The sequence below is a fragment of the Staurois parvus genome, unplaced genomic scaffold, assembly GCF_062004578.1.
Source record: "Staurois parvus isolate SC_StPar_1 unplaced genomic scaffold, SC_StPar_1.0 ptg000118l, whole genome shotgun sequence".
NCBI classification, from domain to species: Eukaryota; Metazoa; Chordata; class Amphibia; order Anura; family Ranidae; genus Staurois; species Staurois parvus.
The window spans coordinates 9928193-9948549 of NW_028317914.1; the positions used below are offsets into that span (position 1 = coordinate 9928193).

General features: G+C 42.5%; 1 protein-coding gene across 1 annotated transcript in view; it reads left to right on the plus strand.

Moving 5' to 3' along the window:
• GREB1 (growth regulating estrogen receptor binding 1) overlaps nucleotides 1-20357 on the plus strand; it is a 197437-nt gene that overhangs the window by 35329 nt on the left and 141751 nt on the right. The window contains exon 2 of the mRNA XM_089672061.1: nucleotides 15503-15659. Within this exon, the coding sequence (XP_089528187.1) occupies nucleotides 15503-15659 (157 nt within the window). The remainder of the gene's footprint in view (nucleotides 1-15502; nucleotides 15660-20357) is intronic.

Genomic DNA, 20357 nt, shown 5'->3' on the forward strand with positions numbered 1-20357 from the left:
TTGGTATTATATTATATATTTTTATATATTTGTTTTTTCCAGACATATTCTTTAATTGTTCCTTTTTGTTAAGGCTGGCTGTACACTATACAATTTTCTTACAATTTTCTGTCCAATTTCCTTTAGATTTACCTTAAACCATGTACTGCAAGGGCCTACCTGATTGGATACAGCTAAAAGCGTTGTTTAGTTTTGACCTCATATTATATGTTTTTTGGTAAATCTAAAGCAACTTTCTAAAGAGAATTGTATAATGTATGGCCAGCCTTAGTCTTCATTATTCATTCATTCATTCATTAATTTCTTCATTCATTCACTACAACATATGATAAACTATGATTTTCAGCTGTGTTTGCTAGACTCAGGAATGGTTTGTTCTATTCTCTGCAAAGCCATGAAGAAAGGCAGTCATGAGTTTACTCATCAATCACAATGGCTGTGCTTTAGGTGGTTGGCCCAGTGCAGCTTGACCCAGCCAAATGTTTGAGTGTTAAAGAGACGTTAAATCTTCTTATTAAGCAGACAAAGCCCCGGGTATGCACGTTTACAGAAAACATTTCTCTCGTATTGTGGCGTTTTTTTTTTGTTGTTGTTCAAGCTGAATAGATAGCTTTGAAAATGTCTCCTGCGCTGTGGGGACCAAAGAACATTCATGTCATGACGACCTGACTGAATATTTAGCAGCTTTCTCTTCTTAGCAAGGAGCGGTGCGTGATTATAGGCACAGTACCTGGAACAGCAGCTAAAATCGTCTAAGCTATGACTGACAGTTGCCTGAGGTGCAAGGAAAACTTCTGTAGATGAAGGGAGAATCTTTTTAGAGTACAGGCAGCTTTCCTTTTTGTATGTTTCCTTCCAATATGGTCCTAACATCTTCTATCTTTACATCTCCTAAACACTATAAAAGCTGAGTGCACTTTCTGACAAAGTATACTTGCCTACCTTTCCCAGCCCACACTATCTACACTACTCAACTGCTTCCCTCATCTTCTTACCTACCTACGTGGGACAACCATGCCCTGCAAAAATGACCACATCCGATCTTTACCACCAATGGCTTTACACATGCAGGGAGCTGCCATAGATATCCATTGAACCCCAGAGAAGTCTTCGAGAGCTCATGGCTCACAAGGAACCAATGGAAAGAAGATTTGGGCAGCAGCTGGGGAAGGACTGGGGGTATGAGAAGGTTGCATAAAGTAATTCAGGGGCAACCTGGGTCATGCATGTGCGGTTGGGAAGGACTGGGGGTATGAGAAGGTTGCATAGAGTAATTCAGGGGCAACCTGGGTCATGCATGTGCGGTTGGGAAGGACTGGGGGTATGAGAAGGTTGCATAGAGTAATTCAGAGGCAACCTGGGTCATGCATGTGCAGTTGGGAAGGACTGGGGGTATGAGAAGGTTGCATAGAGTAATTCAGGGGCAACCTGGGTCATGCATGTGCAGTTTTTCAACAAATGTGTCAATATGACATCACCTGCCTCATCCGAGTAGTATTTATAAACTGATTGTGCGCAGTGGCTTAGTGGTTAGCACATCTGCCTTGCAGTAAATGGGTCATGGGTTTGATTCACGACCATGGCGCCTCCTGCATAGAGTTTGCATGTTCTCCCTGTGCTTGTGTGGGTTTCCTCCCACACTCCAAAGACATGCTGGTAGGTTAATTGGATCCTGTCTAAATTGGCCCTAAAATGTGTATGTATGAATGTGAGTTAGGGACCTTAGATTGTACACCCCTTGAGGGTTAGGGACTGATGTGTATGTTCAATATGTGTAAAGTGCTGCGTAAATTGACAGCGCTATATAAGTACCTTAAATAAATAAATAAAATCTCACATACAGACTTGTCCCATTGGCCTGCCTAACCCCACTGGGAAGTTTTTATACCTTGTTGTGAGCTGGTGACATCTGCAGTCCTGGGCATGCACAGGTACTAGTCATAGTGTTTCAAAGCTTGGTAAAGAAATATGGGCAAAGGCATTATTCTCTTTGATGTACAATGGCACCTGTGCAGCATTGAAGGCACTGCCAGCTTCCAACAAAATGTACAAACTGCCCAGTCCTGGAATGGTTAGGATAGTATGAAATGGCATCTGCATCTTCTTTGTTGATATTATTTTGATGTGGGGATGGAGGTATAGTGGTATTTCCACAAAGACTTGCACATGTTGCAGTTCATGTCTTGCTTTATCCAGTAATGGAAAATGCTAGCCACAGTGGCAAAAGCAAAGACATCTGAGCATTACTGTACTCTGGTCCTGGTACTCAGAAGCAAGTTACATGCAGAATACTATGAGAATACAGCAGTCAGAGCTCATGTCAACAGGCTTTGGGCTTGTGTAGATGTGATTTTGACATCAGATTGAGACGCTACTGCGATCATTCAGAATTCACTGACAGGTGCATTATCCTTGAATTTCACTGCCTTCTGACCTGCATTCAACCTACTTTAAGCTGCTTTTGTATTCTAATAACCTCTACATATTAGCAGAAAAACAGTTCTTATGCGAACAAAAGTCCATTGATAAAGGCCCTTTTGGGTTGCTTTTGTTTGAATTTTAATTGGCTTGTGTGTACAGAATATTAGGACATTCTAAGTTTTCCCATTAGGAACTGCAGTCCTTCTCAGAACCAATTAGCATCAGACCTTTACTGAAAGCATGAATATGATTGGTGGCTGTGAGTTAATACCTTCAGTTCTTTGCAAGAGCATATTAATACAAGACACATAACAAATGCCTTTTAACAAGAAGATTCATGCAACAATTCATATTGCAGTTTGTTATATTTCTTCATTAGGATGTTTATATTCTTATGCCAATACAAGTATTGTAAACTGTATTTGGTACCGTTCTACTGGTTCCCTACATTCTGGGTTTCCTGAATGTCTTGTCTGTTTTATTGAATTTTGTCTTTTATTGTAATTTTTATTTAGGTGTAGATTGTAGTATGTTAATGTATGAACATAGATTGTTTCTTAAACCGACCAATTTATTAAAAAAGCAGATTCAAACTTTCATTCTCCACATGTCTTTAATAAACACCAGAAAGTGACTTGGTATCAGCCCTTAGTTAGCTACAGTTGTGATGGGCTCAGGGGCGGACTGACCATTCAAGCACTCGGGCACTGCCCATGGGACCGGGGTCAGTAGGGGGCCCCATGAAATGCCCCTGGTACCTTTTTTATAGGCTTTTTTGAGTGTGGGCAAGCACACAGGGGCCCCATGATCCCCTATTGCCCGGGGGCCCCATGAGTTGTCAGTCCACCCCTGGATGGGCTGCTGGAGGTTTCCTGTCTCATCTCCTGTCTGTACACATGGGTCTAATAAGCATCTGATTTGCTTGGCCTTCGAGGGACAACATCTCTTTAGATCTGCCTCTTTAGACTACTGGTGGCAAGAGTACCCTTCTTCCTGAGTGGAAGAAGCCTAAGGAACAGACTGCAAAGTCTTCTGTCTCTTAAGTCCTCATGCACACTGGATGTTTTTACAGCTGCTGTTTTTGGCTTTTGACATTTTTTTCTACAGCCAGTAAACTCCCCAGCATGTTATCCTATGTGTCCATGCACACATAGACTGTAATCAACGTTTTTTGGCAGGGAGGTTTTTTGGCTGGAAAAAAACCCCCGGACTAGTGAGTTTCTAGAGGAGTTTTTTAGCTGTAAAAATGCTCTAATGCTGAAAAACACAGTAAAATACAGCAAACCTCTAAAAAATGCAAACGTGGTAAAATGCGGCAAAACGCTAATGCAAAAACGTTAAAAAAAGCTGAAAAACGTAAGATTTTAACGTGACTTTACACAGCCAACGTTACCAGCATTATCAAAACGCCCCGTGTGCATGGAGCCTTATCTTTTAACCAATTCCCGACCGGCCGTTGCATATAAACGGACGGACGGTGGCAGTGCAGGGTCAGGTGGCCGTTTATAAACGGCCTCCCCGCACCCTGCTTGTGCGCGCTCCCTGGGAGCATGCAGCACCGCGATCCGGTGCCCGCTGTGTCCTCCGCACACTGTGAAACACCGATCGTTGGACGGGACCTCTGTACGAGGTCCCGATCATGTGATCACTGATTGGCCAATCAGTGATCACATGCAAAGTAGTAAGCAAGATGTCACTTGTGACATCATTGCTTACTACGTGTGAAATCTGTGAATGATCACAGAGATCACATGGCACAAGGCTATTCACAACAGCCTTGTACCATGTGACAAGCTGTGACCAATCACAGCTCACTCAGTACTTCTCAATGAGTGCAAAAATGCACACAGAGAGAAAGAAAAATGATTGCTTTTACATCCTATATGGGTGTAAAAGCAATCAGTGTAAAAAAAAAAAAAAAATCTTCATCACCCCCCACAAGCAGTACAGTGTCACCATGGTGACACTGTACTGCTAGGGTGACAGTATGTAAAAAAATTAAAAAATTAATAAAAAATAATAATATAAAAAAAAAAAAAAGGTAAAAAAAAAAAAGTTTAAAAATTATAATTTTTGGTTATACACTAATTTGTATTTTTTTTTTTTACTAAAAAGATAACAGAATACATTTTGGCAAAGATTTATGATGAAATATTATTTATTTGCAAAGTTTTATTAACCACTTGAGCCCCAGAGGATTTACCCCCCTTAATGACCAGGCCTTTTTTTGCTGTTTGGCGCTGCACTAATTCAAATGATAATTGCGCGGTCATGCAATGCTGTACCCAAACGAAATTTATGTCCTTTTTTTCACACAAATAGAGGTTTCTTTTGGTGGTATTTGATCACCTGTGCGCTTTTTAGTTTTTGCGCTATAAACAAAAAAAACACGAAAATTTTGAAAAAACCAATATTTTCTACTTTCAGCTATAAAAAATATATCGTAAACTCAAAGTTAGTCATAAATTTAAGCCAAAATGTATTCTGCTACATGTTTTTGGTAAAAAAAATCCCAATAAGTGTATATTGATTGCTTTGTGTGAAAGTTATAGCGTCTACAAACTATGGTATAGATCAGGGGTGGGCAAACTTTTTGACTAGAGGGCCACAATGGGTTCATATATTGGACCCGGGGGCCGGACCAAGAGTAGATGAATGATGTGTATGTGTCATCCATAGTAAGTATAGTAATATTCCCCCATAGTAAGCATAGTAATTAATCCCCCATATAGTAATTCATCCCCCATATAGTAATTCATCCCCCATATAGTAATTCATCCCCCCTATAGTAATTCATCCCCCATAGTAATTCATCCCCCCTATAGTAATTCATCCCCCATATAGTAATTCATCCCCCATAGTAATTCATCCCCCATAGTAATTCATTCCCCATATTAATTCATCCCCCATATTAAGTCCCCAAGTCCCCCCTGTGTCAATTCACTTACCTTTGCTCCGCGCGTTCCTCTCGCCGTGTTCCCGCGCCGTTCCGGTGTACCATGAAAATCTGTCTCCTATGAGGATCTGTCCCCCTCGACGTATCTGCGCATGTGCCAGTTTCAGGCATTAGCAGCCGATCGGCGATCTCCGGCACATGCGCAGATACGTCGAGGGGGACAGATCCTCATAGGAGACAGATTTTCATGCTACACCGGTCTTCAGGGCGGACTGTGAGAGGAGCCTAGCGGGAGCCTAGCCCCGCGGGCCGGATTAAAAGGTCTGCCGGGCCGTATACGGCCCGCGGGCCGTAGTTTGCCCATTGCTGGTATAGATACTGTAATTTATGCCTTTTTTTGCTATACAGCGCTGCACTAATTCAAATGATAATTGCGCGGTCATGCAATGCTGTACCCAAACGAAATTTACGTCCTTTTTTTCACACAAATAGAGCTTTCTTTTGGTGGTATTTGATCACCTGTGCGCTTTTTATTTTTTGCGCTATAAACAAAAAAAACACGAAATGTTTGAAAAAAAAACAATATTTTCTACTTTCAGCTATAAAAAATATATCTTAAACTCAAAGTTAGTCATAAATTTAAGCCAAAATGTATTCTGCTACATGTTTTTGGTAAAAAAAATCCTGTGCATTAGCGGACAAACTGGCGCTATCTAGGAGGGGCGCTAACACTATCGGAAGTCACCAGTGACACTCATACAGTGATCAGTAAAAATCTGTTCACTGTAATCAATGACACTGGTGACAGGGCAGTGAAGGGGTTAACTGGGGGGGGAGGGGGGCGATCAAGGGGTTAAATGGGATTTCTGGTGCACTAGCGGGCAAACTGGCGCTATCTGGGAGGGGCGCTAACACTATCGGAAGTCGCCAGCGACACTGATACAGTGATCAGTAAAAATCTGTTCACTGATCAATGACACTGGTGACAGGGCAGTGAAGGGGTCAACTCAGGGGGGGGCGATCAAGGGGTTAGACAGGATTATTGGTGTATTAGCGGGCAATCTGGCGCTATCTGGGAGGGGCGCTAACACTATCGGAAGTCGCCAGCGACACTGATACAGTGATCAGTAAAAATTGGTTCACTGATCAGTGACACTGGTGACAGGGCAGTGAAGGGGTTAACTGGAGGGGGGGGGGGGCGATCAAGGGGTTAAACGGGATTACTGGTGTACTGGCGGGCAATCTGGCGCTATCTGGGAGGGGCGCTAACTCTATCGGAAGTCGCCAGCGACACTGATCAGTAAAAATCGCTTCACTGATCAGTGACACTGGTGACAGGGCAGTGAAGGGTTAACTGGGGGAGGCGATCAGGGGGTTAAATGTGTCCTAGAGTGTTCTAACTGTAGTGTAGTGCTTGTGTACTCACTTTTTGGATGTCTTCTTCTCTGTCTGGAACGGAATGTGTCCAGGCAGAGAAGAATGACATCATATCCTGCCCTGTGTATTTGTCAACACAGGACAGGATAGGACAGGGACCGATCATGTGATTTCAGCCAGAAATCACTGGCTGAAATCTAATGATTGATACCTCCTGGATCAAATCGTGTCACCCGCGGGTTGGCGGGAGCGCGCGCGCCCCCTGCCGGCGAAAGTGTCGGGAGCGCGGAACCCGTTTTTAAAACGTGGTTTTGCGCTCCACTGCCGCCCTGCACACGTATATACACAGTGGCAGGGCGGCAAGCGGTTAAAAAAACACTTTTTTCAAAATTTTTGGACTTTTTCATTTAAATAGCAAAAAAAATAAAAATCCCAGTGGTGAATAAATACCACCAAAATAAAGCTTTATCTGTCTCAAAAAAATTGTAAAAAATTTATTTGGGTACAGTGTTGCATGACCGCGCAATTGTCATTCAAAGTGTGATAGTGCTGAAAGCTGAAAATTGCCCTGGTCAGGAAGGGGGTAAAAGTGTCCGGACTGGAAGTGGTTAAGAAACATCATTTTGGAGTTCTAGTCCCTCATTATCCAAGTCCAGCTCCCCCAAGCAACTCCACTTGCAAGGTCTGGGGTTCAAAGTCTGTCAAATCCTTCAACAAGGAGTGCTCAACCTTTTGAAGAGTGAAGGGCTACTTAAGTGATTTGGTAACCTGTCATGGGCCATAATAAAATGAAATGCTTCAGAATTTAATTTTTTTTTATTTTGAATAGCATAATGAAATTTTTCCTCCTGCAGCGGCTGAATGCCAGCGGGAGTGAGAGGAGGAGAAGCCAGCTCTCAGCGGTTGCAGGAGGAAAATGGAAGGGATCAGTTCCTGTATATGCCACCCTGCTGCCTCTCCTTTCCAGGTGTAAAACAGAATGTGACAGGGAGGCCTCATGGGCCACCTGGAGCATGAGGTTGGGTAACTTTTGCAACCCCTGACGCTACACCAGTTATTGGAGTGTGTGGTAAAAATATGACTCAACTATGAGGTTTTACCGCCGCTCAAACTACAAATGAGCCCTTACCACCCTGAGCCCCCTATAAGGCTGCTTTCATACTTATACGTTGCGGTTTACCCGCACCGAAGCTGCAGCACAGTGCATCTACGGCTTTCCTACGATTTAGCTGTGCTTTGCCATAGACTTCTATTATATCTTGCGGGTGTGGTGTACTTTCTGAAACCTGCAGGATATAACAGAAGTTTGTTTCTCTGGTTTGAGGTTGAGGGCCACATCAAAGGGCTCTTAGGGCCACAGGTTGTGTACCCCTGCCTTAGAAAAACCTGCCTCAGCATAAATGTGTACTCCCACTTTCTAGAGTGGGTGATGTTTATTAACTTTTGTGGACACTTCAAAATCCTTTTCTTGGAGTCCACCAACAGACATAGGTCCCACTCTTCTGTGTTTATGGTCATGCTCTTGGTACTGCCATACAACCAAACTGAGGCATGATGGAAGTAGGGGGGATTATACTGTGCTGGCATCAAGTTTTTTTGTTCGCCAGTATCCAGTCCTCCTGTAGACGGCAGTGTAACTCTAAGGTGAATGACCTTCTACAGTATGTCCCCCAGTGGACTTCACGAAAATGATTTTACATTGAGTACAAAAACCCTATTTATCATGCACATGGTTATAGGTTTTCTGAAATTTGAATAGAGTTATGCTGTTCATTCATTTTATATATATATATATATATATATATATATATATATGATTTCTTTTTAGGAGGATTCTGGTAGGATTTGTTTTATACATGTATACCCTTTACTTTGAACTACTGGGTAGATTTTAAATAGTTTGCTATAATATTTTATGCTTCATATCCTGGATTTGAAATTCACCCTGAGACCTGAGTCCATATATTACAATAAGAAAAGCCACATGTACACTTTAAATTAAATACATTGTAGAAACCCAAGAACCTTGTGTTACAGCAGACACAAGACATCATTTTCCTTCACTATAACAGATAGAAGTGGAGAGAACTTTGTGTTCCCCTGAACAAGAACAGCATGTTCTGTGACGTGAGGAGAAGGTTTCAGCTCCCTATGCTACCAAATAATGTGTATGTCTGGAAATCGCTTTCTGACCACAAAACAGGGCAGTGATAGCGGGGATTAACAGAAGATAATGTATTGTTCACAATAATGGAACATTTGCGACATCCATTCTGTCACTGTATGGCTTATTGAACCTTGTTGATGGTTCTATAGTAGTCAAGGGCATGTGTTTATGTGTTTCTCAGCAACAGATTTCCTTGTGGTGACCTGATCCTCATTAAAGTGGAACTCCAGCCACATTTCTTCATATTTTTATAGATAGATGTAGATAAATGAAGAAGGGTTGGAATGTCTGTCAGGTTTTTATTACCTTCATTGCCTGTCCTGTCTTTAAAACAAGGAGGGAGGGGAACTATTCATTTAGGAACAGCAATAAATCCTTTCAGAAGGTTTAACCCCCTCCTTACTATACTAAAAACAAATGGTTTAATTGCTATCTGTGTCCTTTTGGATATATTTCCCCTGATTTCCTGTGTCTGTGATGGTTAGTAGGCTTATACCCAGAGAAGACACAGACAACCTTAAAAGAGCAGTATGGCCAAAGCTATTTTGGCCATATTTCTCTTCTGGGTAACAGGAGTGCACTTCCTTCTGCTCTCCTGTAACCCAGAATCCGCCTACAGCAGGATAAAGCCTACTGTCTGCTGATGACACAGTACTGCTCCAGGCTCTGGAAGAATCCCAACCATAATGTTGAGATCCACCTGGATGCTTGAAGGGCAGCCTGCTCAGCCTGTCAGTGTGCTGCTGAGAGCCAGAGCCAGCTGCTCCCACCCCTTCCTCAGCCTGGCGCTCCAGTTAGCGCTGGAGGGGCTGAGCAGAGAGTGGTGACTGACAGTCACCACTCTCAACTCTGAGAGTACAGAGAACTGAGCGATAAGTGGTCATGTGATTGCTCAATTCTCGGGCTTAGAGCTGGCAGGGGAAAGCTGCAGCATCGGTCTGCCATGGAGGTGAGTATGTTTATGTGCTTTTTAATATACCCCAAACAACCCCTCCTTTAAAAATCTAATAGATTTTATCCATTACCCACTCTAACAAAAAACAAACTGGTGAGCTTGTCTCTCTGCCACTTTGCTGTCTCCACCTATCAGCATGCATCACTGTAACAAAACTGGTTGCCTCTTTGTGTTGCTTTTCCCTCCCACAGTCTGAATGCTGCTATACAGGGTCTTGAAAGAGGGCGATATCAGGGAAAATCCAGGTACCTATACTGTTTGCACATAATGATATATTAATGGATATAGAGTTGCATTCATTTGTACATTTTAGATTCAACTGGAGATCAACTTTAACCTTCTTTTCTTGTAATCAGAGAGAAACTAGCATACAGTTCAAGACATGACAGTTTACATTGTGTTGTCTGTGCCTGCCTCTCTGCTCTATCATGTTCATTTCAGTACAGCTGACACAGATTAAAATAAGGGACGTAATCAGCTCACAACAGGTTTACAAGTTTCTACTAAGCCCTAGATAAAAATATAAGTGCAGTGCTAAATATTACATTTCAAATTAAATCATAAAGTGATATAGGTAAATATGGTGAACAGACGATATCATGTGACATACACTTGATAAAATACACATATATCTAACCAAATCCTATAAAACAAATGGTAAATATATAGTCCGTGACATACAAGTCTCAGTAATACTTGTGTGATAGACTTAAAATGCCCATGGTACTACAGATCACAGCAATACCAAGGTCATATAAATATAAGTGCTCATCATCTGGTGAAGAAATCTGTGGTACTACAAGGGACAGCAATACCAAGTGGGATGTTCAGAAGGTGCTCATGATCCACAGTGGAAATCCGCCACCTCTTAAGGATATGCACTCACCACAACACCACTGGTATAGTAGCGTTTGTGTTGATCCTTATGGGAGATCTAAGAAAGCCATATGCAGGGACCCGACTTCTCCAAAAGATAGGTGTATGGAAACCAATAAAAGGATCCTCCTATCTTTTTATCTTTTTCCATTCTTCAAGAACAATCTCTTTTAGATCGCGGATGCTGGATGGAGAGTGATGCTCAACTTGTCTCTTCAGAATTCCCCATAGGTATTTGATTGGGTTCAGATCAGGAGACATACTTGGCCCCTGAATCACTTTCACCCTGTTCTTCAGAAATGCAACAGTGGCCTTAGATGTGTGTTTTAGATTGTCATGTTGGAAAAGTGCACAACGACCAAGGGCACATAGTGATGGTAGCATCTTCTGTTTCAGTACAGAGCAGTATATCTGTGAATTCATGATACTATTAATGAAATGCAGCTCCCCGACACCAGCAGCACTCATGCAGCCCCACAGAAGGACACTGCCGCTACCATGTTTCACTGTGGGAACCATGCATTTTTCTTTGCACTCCTCACCTTTGTGATGCCATACAGTTTTGAAGTCGTCAGTTCCAAAAACATTTATCTTGGTGTCATTACTACAGAGTACATAGTCCCAGTAGTCTTCTTCTTTTTCAGAATGGGCCCTTCCAAATTCTAGGTGGGTTTTTTTGTGCATGGGCTTTAGGAGAGGCTTCCTTCATGGATGACACCAATGCACGTCATTCCTCTGCAGTGTTCGCCATATTGTGTCATGGTAAACAATCATTCCAGTTTGGGTTTCTACTTGGTGATTTTTTTCAAAACATCTCATCAGAAGACGCTCCTGTCGAGGTGTTAACTCCTGTGGATGGCCTAGACATCTCTATGAGATGGTTGCAATTCCATCTTTGTTAAATTTTTTTTAATCACTTTTGCTACAGTGTTCTGCCTGATAAGTAAAGCTTTGCTGATCTTCTTGCAGCCTTCACCTTTCTTGTGTAAAGAAATGATTTTCTTTCTCAGGCCTTGTGACTTTTCTCTTCCATGTGGTGCCATTGCTGACAGCAAGAAATGTGAAGGGGTTTTCTTTGTTACATAACGCCCTTTTATAATCAACTGTCTGCTGGACACCTGTTTAATGAATAATTAGACTCACCGGTAGTTGAATTCTTGGTAATTAGGAGCAAAGCTAAATTTCAGACAACAAAATCCTAAGACTTTCATTGGAGTGTATTCATTTTTTCAACATAGTCTTAAATAATTTGTTAGGAAAAATACTTTTTTGTGTGTGCAAATAAACAAATCGTGTTTGCAATCAATGGCTCGTATTTGTGGGAGTATTTTGTAGTATAGTGCCCCATAGAAAATGTTGATCTGAAAGGAAAGTAAAAGGTTTCTGACAAATCTGTTGCGGTGTATTCATTTATGCTGAACACTGTATGTATAGTATATATTAACTAATCCTCATGCTGTATGTGGTGGCTGCATTCGTTTTCTTTTGTTTCTTTTTTTTTCTTTTTATAATCCTGAGAATAATACCATTCATGTCCTAGGGTGACTGTGCTTACTGATTTGAACTGAACAGATTTTTTGCTACCAAGAGACCTTCCTCTATTCACATCCATTAGGTGGAGGAACTAATAGGTTACAGCAGATTGCTTGGAAGGCAGATAGAGATATTTATATTTTCAGTGCAGCTCACAGTAAGTGACAAGGACACTGCATTTCTGGCAAAACTAACAGGTATTTTCTCTTCAGAGAGTATTTGAGAGGCGGTGTGGAGATGTTGTATCACCTCTTCATTGCCTGATTTAACCCCTTGAACCCTGAACTAGCACGCTGCACACGCATGCATTGCTGGGTGGTTGCAGCGTGGTCCCATTCACTTAAATGGGTCACATTTAGTGAGCAGTAGCGCCACCTGCCTTAAGCTGCGGCCGCAAAGCATTGCAGCCATGGCATGTGTACAACTTTGGCCACTGCCTCTGCAACTAAAGGTGGAGTGGTAAAAATTTGGTTCAACTGCAGGCTTTCACCACCACCCAAACTGCTAGTTTGAATATGCCCTTAAGCCTGAAACCTAAAAAGGAATAGAGCCACCACATCTAAGGAATGGTAAGCTGCAGTATATTGAATTTTTGTTCTTGGGTTTATAGATCCCTTAAGCAACACAGTTAAGTCACCTCTCTACCCCCAGCTTATGACTGGCCTGTAAAGGAGCAGTAACAGCTGATGAACTTATCTCTCTGCTCTCTCCTCCTGTCTGAATATTTCTTGTCAACATGTGTGAATGCACATTACCTGGTTGACTGCAACTACTGCCCCTCACCCCCCAATTTGAGTGCTGCTGTTAGCCCGGGTTCACATATATGCGGCCGTGCGGGCACGAGAGCCCATTCATTTGAATGGACTCTCGTGCCCCGTGACACATAGGGAAGAAGTCCCTACACTTCTGCCGAAAACGCAGCCCGCATTGAGAACCGCAGTTCCCAGTACGATTGCATTTTCCAGCGCAAGCGGTGTACCATTAGAACTAATGGCCCTGCCCATGGGTTCGCATTTCTCTGTGCAGGTGGTGCGGCTGCATGGATTTTGGTGCGGATTCGCAGCGGCACCACCCGCACAGATGTGAACCTAGCCTTAAGGGGCTAAGCCGACTTGAATTTTGAACAATCCTTAATGAATTGGACCAATTATGAGCTTTGGGTGGCCCTGTTGGGGCCACCCGGCTCAACAACCGTTGACCCCTCAACTCACCCCTTCAGTCTCCTTTCGCATTACTAACATACTAAGCGACATATCGGCATGGATGTCACTCCACTTCCTCAAACTCAATCTTTCCAAAACTGAGCTCTTAGCATTCCCCCCAGCCCGTGCCCCCTCCCCTGACTTCTCCATCAAGATCAATAATACAACCATCAGTCCCTCCCCTCATGCCAGGGTACTAGGTGTAATCCTAGACTCCCATCTGTCCTTTCAGCCCCAAATCCAATCACTGTCCAAATCTTGTAGACTTCACCTCCGCAACATATCCAAGATACGCCCGTTCCTAACCTCGGAAACCACTAAGCAACTTATTCACTCCCTTGTTATATCTCGCCTTGACTATTGTAACTCCCTCCTCATTGGCCTACCTAATCGCAGGCTATCCCCTCTTCAGTCTATCATGAATGCTGCTGCCAGACTCATCCACCTTACTAACCGTTCTGTATCTGCCATCCCTCTCTGCCAATCCCTCCACTGGCTTCCCATTGCCCAACGGATAAAATTCAAAACATTAACAATCACATATAAAGCCATTTATAACTCTGCCCCAAATTACATCACTGATCTTGTCTCCAGATATCACCCAAACCGTACTCTCCGCTCCTCGCAAGACCTCCTACTCCCTAGCGCCCTTGTCTACTCCTCACGTGCTCGTCTCCAGGACTTCTCCAGAGCTTCCCCCATCCTCTGGAACACTCAAACCCAATTTATCAGACTATCGCCTACTCTGCTCACTTTTAGGCGATCTCTGAAAACCTATCTCTTCAGGGAAGCCTATCCTGCCCTCAGCTAATAATGGAATCTTCTACTCTTCCAACCAGTCCATCCCCCACAGTTGCTACCTTTTGTACCACTAGCCCCTCCCTCCTATACCTCTTGTATTGAACTGTATTGTTGCTGTATTGTCTCTCGTTATATTGTAAAGCGCTGAGCAAACTGTTGGCGCTATATAAATCCTGTATAATAATAATAATAATTTCAGTCTTCAAGGAGCCAGGTGGAAAACTGCAACCCAACCGTTATTACATTCTATGAAATGTCACTGTTCGGGTATTTGGGCAGCCATGGGTGTTGTGGTTGTCTGAATACAACAGCCCACAGTGTAGATTCCACCATCCGTGCTGTTTATCATGGATGGGGCAATTTATTGTTTTCACTTATTCACTCTGTGGCGCTGAACAAGAGAAATTAAAGCAGGTATGGCTACCCTTATAAACAGATAAAATCAGGTAAAATTCAAGTATTTAAACCAGCTACATTTAAAGTAATGGTTTGTAATAAATACATATATAACTGCATTCATTGTTTTTTGTTTTTTATTTTACTTTTTAATATCTGCCTGGAGTTCAGCTTTAAATATCATGCAGACGTCTGTTCTTGATTCAATGGAACAGAAAAGAAAGTGCAAAGAAAAAAACATTTTGTTTCAGAAAAGTACTTCAATTTGATAAATAGGCTTTTGTGTCATATAGGACACCCAGCAATTACGGTGGCTCATCGCAGATGTAGCAATGACGTTGTCGGCTCTTAATGAAAAAGACCAGCTTTGTGTGTCTGCGCAAATCGACCGCTATCTGCTTTAGAAGCAATAGGAAGTGTATTGTGTGACACAGAGTTCTAACTGTGATGTTCCTGTACAGCTTGTAAACAGTGGGGAGCCTCCAGGATCACAGGCAATCTAATGTCTTTTATAAGGTGTCAGCCTGTGGTCATTGGTGACTTGGAAGTGGCTGCTGGCAGGCTGTTTCCTGTAATATATCAAACCACACAGGGTCAGATCACACAGTAAAAGAGGAGGAATCCTCACTGCAGACTCTTACTGCAGTGTTCCTGCTCACATCACTCTATCTCCGGCTATCACTATGAAAACTGTTAACTGGCACCCTTATATGTGACCTTACAGGATTATATATTGTCTGAATCTTTTGGAATTGTTAACTTTTTTTTTTGTCTAAACCCACTGGAATAGTTACATTCTTTTGTCTAAATCCATTGGAATTGTTACCTTTTTTTTGGGAAAGCTAATTTTATTTATTTTTTTTCTACTCCTATGGAAGATGGGGAATTCATACGCTGGGCAGCTCAAAACGACGCGTTTTGAGGAAGTTTTGCACAATTCAATTGAGGCATCTCTGAGGTCGAACAACTTGGTCCCCCGACCCATCTTTTCACAGCTGTATTTGGAAGCTGAACAGCACCTCTCCTGCTTGGAAGGTAAGAGGTCGAGAGCCTGTGCACACTGCTGCTGTCATTTTACAGTTTAAAGATTCTAAAATATATTTCATTTATGCTTTAGACTGCTTATATCAATTAAAGTAGTAATAGGCACATCTGTATTTTGCAGTGAATTGGTTTTAACGAGTGTGTGTTATGTCGGGATCATGCAAGCAAGGGTCCAGATCAGCCTTTCTCAACCAGGGTTTCATGAAACCCTGGGGTTCCTCCAGAGGTTGCTAGGGGTTCCTTGATAAGAAAGCAATGGGCAATTGATCTTCTGCCTATAAAATCAATAATATACATATTATTTTGTAGTGAATTGTTTTTAACATAGTGATACTATATAACACACACACTGCTTTAAGGAGAAAGGCATGGCAGATTGGTCTTCTGACTGCAATGACCATCAATTTAGGAGGTCATTACAATTTTTACTGTTCTTTTCTGGCCATTATTACCATTCACTTTATTTCAGGATTATTACTATAGGTCATTTTGTCATATAGAGTGTGGGGGTTTAAGAAAACCCCATTATTTATTATTTTACTTCTCTACAACCTACTGATTACACTAGTGTACCATGAGCTGTGGGTACAATTATTTTTAGTGGGGGTTTCTTGAAATCTGAAAATTATATCAAGGGTTCCTTAGGAAAAAGGTTAAGTTAAGTTGGCAGACAGACTTGCAAGTTGTAATTTCCCAAGAAGAATCCCCGAGTAATTATCTCCAGCTGTGCACTTTATATTGCACACAGTATATTGTACATTTATATCAGTTCCTGCGCTCAAGGAGCTTACAATCTAAGGTTTAAAGCGGTTGTAAAGGCATAGGCATATATATATATATATATATATATATATATATATATATATATACACACACACGCACACTATATTGCCAAAAGTATTGGGACGCCTGCTTTTACACACACATGAACTTTAATTTCATCCCAGTCTTAGTCCGTAGGGTTCAATATTGAGTTGGCCAACCCTTTGATATTGTAAAGCGCTCAGCAAACTGTTGGCGCTATATAAATCCTGTATAATAACAATAATCACAACTACAACTCTTCTGGGAAGGCTGTCCGCAAGGTTTAGGAGTGTGTCTATGGGAATATTTAACCATTCTTCCAGAAGCGCATTTGTGAGGTCAGGCACTGATGTCGGACGAGAAGGCCTGGCTTGCAGTCTTCACTCTAATTCATCCCAAAGGTGTTCTATTTGGTTGAGGTCAGGATTCTGTGCAGGCCAGTCAAGTTTCTCCACCCTAAACTTGCTCATCCGTGTCTTTATGGACCTTCCTTTGTGCACTGGTGCGCAATCATGTTGGAACTGGAAGGGGCCATCCCCAAACTGTTCCCACAAAGTTGGGAGCATGAAATTGTCCAAAATGTCTTAGTATGCTGACGCCTTAAGAGTTCCCTTCACTGGAACTAAGGGGCTAAGCCCAACCCCTGAAAAACAACCCCACTACATAATCCCCCCTCCACCAAACTTTATACTTGGCACAATGCAGTCAGACAAGTACCACTCTCCTGGCAACTGCCAAACCCAGACACATCCATGGGATTGCTAGACACAGAAGCATTATTCATCACTCCAGAGAACATGTCTCCACTGCTCTAGAGCCCAGTGGTGGCGTGCTTTACGCCACTGCATCCAATGCTTTGCATTGCACATGGTGATGTAAGGCTTGGATGTATTTCATTTCATGAAGCTTTCTACGCACTGTTGTGTTAATCTGAATGCCACACAAAGTTTGGAGGTCTTTAGCTATTGACTCTGCAGACAGTTGGCGACTTCTGTGCACTGTGCGCTTCAGCATGCGCTGACCCCGCTCTGCCATTTTATGTGGTCTACCACTTCATGGCTGAGTTGCTGATGTTCCCAGTTGCTTTTACACTTTGTTAAAATACCACTAACAGTTGACTGTGAAATATTTAGTAGCAAGGAAACTTCACGGATGGACTTATTGCACAGGTGGCAACCGTACCATGCTTGAATTCAGTGAGCTTCTGAGAGCAACCCATTCTTTCAGAAATGTCCGTAGAAGCAGTCTGCATGCCTAGATGCTTTATTTTATACACCTGAGGCCATGGAGGCGATTGGAATACCTGAGTCTAATGATTTGGAGGGTGTCCCAATACATTTGGCAATATAGTGTATATACAGTGGGGAAAATTATTATTTGATCCCCTGCAGATTTTGTTAGTTTGCCCACTTACAAAGAAATGAAGGGTCTATATTTTTTATCATATGTGTATTTTAAATGATAGAGACAGGCTATCAACCAGAAATCCAGAAAAACACACAATACAAATGTTATAAATTGAGTTGCAGTTCAGTGAGTAAAATAAGTATTTGATCCCCTACCAACCAACAATAATTCTGTCTCCCAGACTGGCTATGTGCTCATGTGGTATACAGATTAGTCCTGTCAATTTAAGAAGGTGCTCCTAACGACAACTCGTTATGTGTATAAAAGACAGCTGTCCACAGAATCTCTTTCTTCCATTCAAAATTCACCACCATGGGCAATACCAAATAGCTGTCAAAGGACTTCAGGGACAAGATTGTAGACCTGCACAAGGCTGGAATGGGCTACAGGACTATCAGCAAGACGCTTGGTGAGAAGGAAACAACTGTTGGAGCAATTATTCGCAAATGAAAGAAATACAAAATAATCAGGCTCTCAGGCTGGAGCTCCATACAAGATTTCACCTCATGGGGTAAGGATGATCATGAGAAAAGTGAGGGATCAGCCCAGAACTACACAGGAGGAGGTTGTGAATGATCTCAAGGCAGTTGGGATCACAGTTACCAAACAAAAGATTGGTAATACAATATGCTGCCATGAATTGAAATCCTGCAGATCCCCCTCTTCAAGAAGGCACATGTACAGACTCATCTGAAGTTTGCCAGTGAACATCTAAATGATTGAGAGAAAGTGCTGTGGTCAAATGAGACCAAAATTGAGCTCTTTGGCATTAACTCGACTTGCCATATTTGGAGGAAGAAAAATGTTGACTATGACCCTAAGAACACCATCCCTACAGTCAAACACGGAGGTGGAAACATTATGTTTTGGGGCTGTTTCTCTGCTAAAGGTACAGGCCGACTTTGCAGCACTGGGGGGCCAATGAACGCCACCATGTGTTGTAAAATCTTGGATGACAACCGTCTTCCCTCAGCCATAACACTGAACATGGGTCGTGGATGGGTCTTCCAGCATGACAATGACCCAAAACATACCGCCAAAGCAAGAAAAAGCACATTAAGGTCATGGAGTGGCCTAGCCAGTCTCCAGACCTTAATCTTATATAAAATGTGTGGAGGGTGCTGAAACTTTGAGTTGTCAAGCGACAGTCAAGAAACCTAAAGCGGAGCTCCACCCAAAAGGGGAAGTTCTGCTTTAAGGCTTTGTCCCTGCTCCCTGTTAAGGATTGGCACCTTTGGGGAACAGGGGGAGCCCGAATTTGACAGGTACCCGCTCCCACTTCCGTTGTGATCGCCAGAGACAATCGAAAGCGGAAGTTGTCCTCCCCCCTCCCTTCCTGTAGTCTTCTGGGACATGTGACAGGTCCCAGAAGACTACGGGATCATTCAAAAAGTTCAGCGCTACTCACGCATGCGCAGTGGGTACCCAGCTGTGAAGACGCAAGCTGTCACAGCCGGGTGCCAACACTGAAGATGTCGGCATCGGGAAGAGAAGACGAACGGTGAAACCAGTGAGGATATTGCTGGACTGAGGGACAAGTAAGTATCTGTATTTTAAAAGTCAGCAGCTACAGTTTTTGCAGCTGTTGACTTTTATTTTTTTTGATTCAGCTGCAACTCCGCTTTAAGGATTTAGAGAAGATCTGTAAAGAGTGGACCAAAATCTCTCCTGAGATGTGTGCAAACCTGGTATCCAACTACAAGAAATTTCTTACCTGTGCTTGCCAACAAGGGTTCCTCCACCAGTACTAAGTCATGTTTTGCTTGGGGATCAAAAACTTATTTTACTCACTGAACTGCAACTCAATTTATAACATTTGTATCGTGTTATTTTCTGGATTTGTGGTTGATATTTTGTCTCTATCATTTAAAATACACCAATAATAAAAATGATAGATCCTTCATTTCTTTGTAAGTGGGCAAACTTACAAAATGCAGGGATCAAATAATTATTTTCCCCACTGTATATATTTTTAAATAACAAACATGGCATACTTACCTGCTGGTATTGCACAGAGCAACCCCAAACCTGCTCTTCTGGGGTCACACGCCAGCGCTCTCAGCTCTTCCTCTTGGTGTGCCCCTATAGGAAACCACTTCCTGTGGAAGCACACCTGCGGGCTTGCTCCTGAGCCAATGGCTGTCTTGCTGTCTCTGAGCCTGTGAGAGGGGAGAGAGAGAAGCAGTACTGCTGGTACAGGCAAGCACAGCATTGGACTGATACAGAACTCAAGTAAGTATTTATGGAGGGGGGTGGGGGGAACAACTAATGAAAGGGTTTTTTTTTACCTTAATGTAATGTATTAAGGTACAAAACCTTGTGGTTTTAGAACCACTGTAAGCATATGGCTAGGTTTGCACTAGACTGCATGGTAAAACACAGCGTTTTACTCTGAAAGCTGGTACAGTGTAAAGTTTTTCAACTTTATTTGACGTATCACATAATGACACTTCGTTCATGTCACTGCACACCAGCACT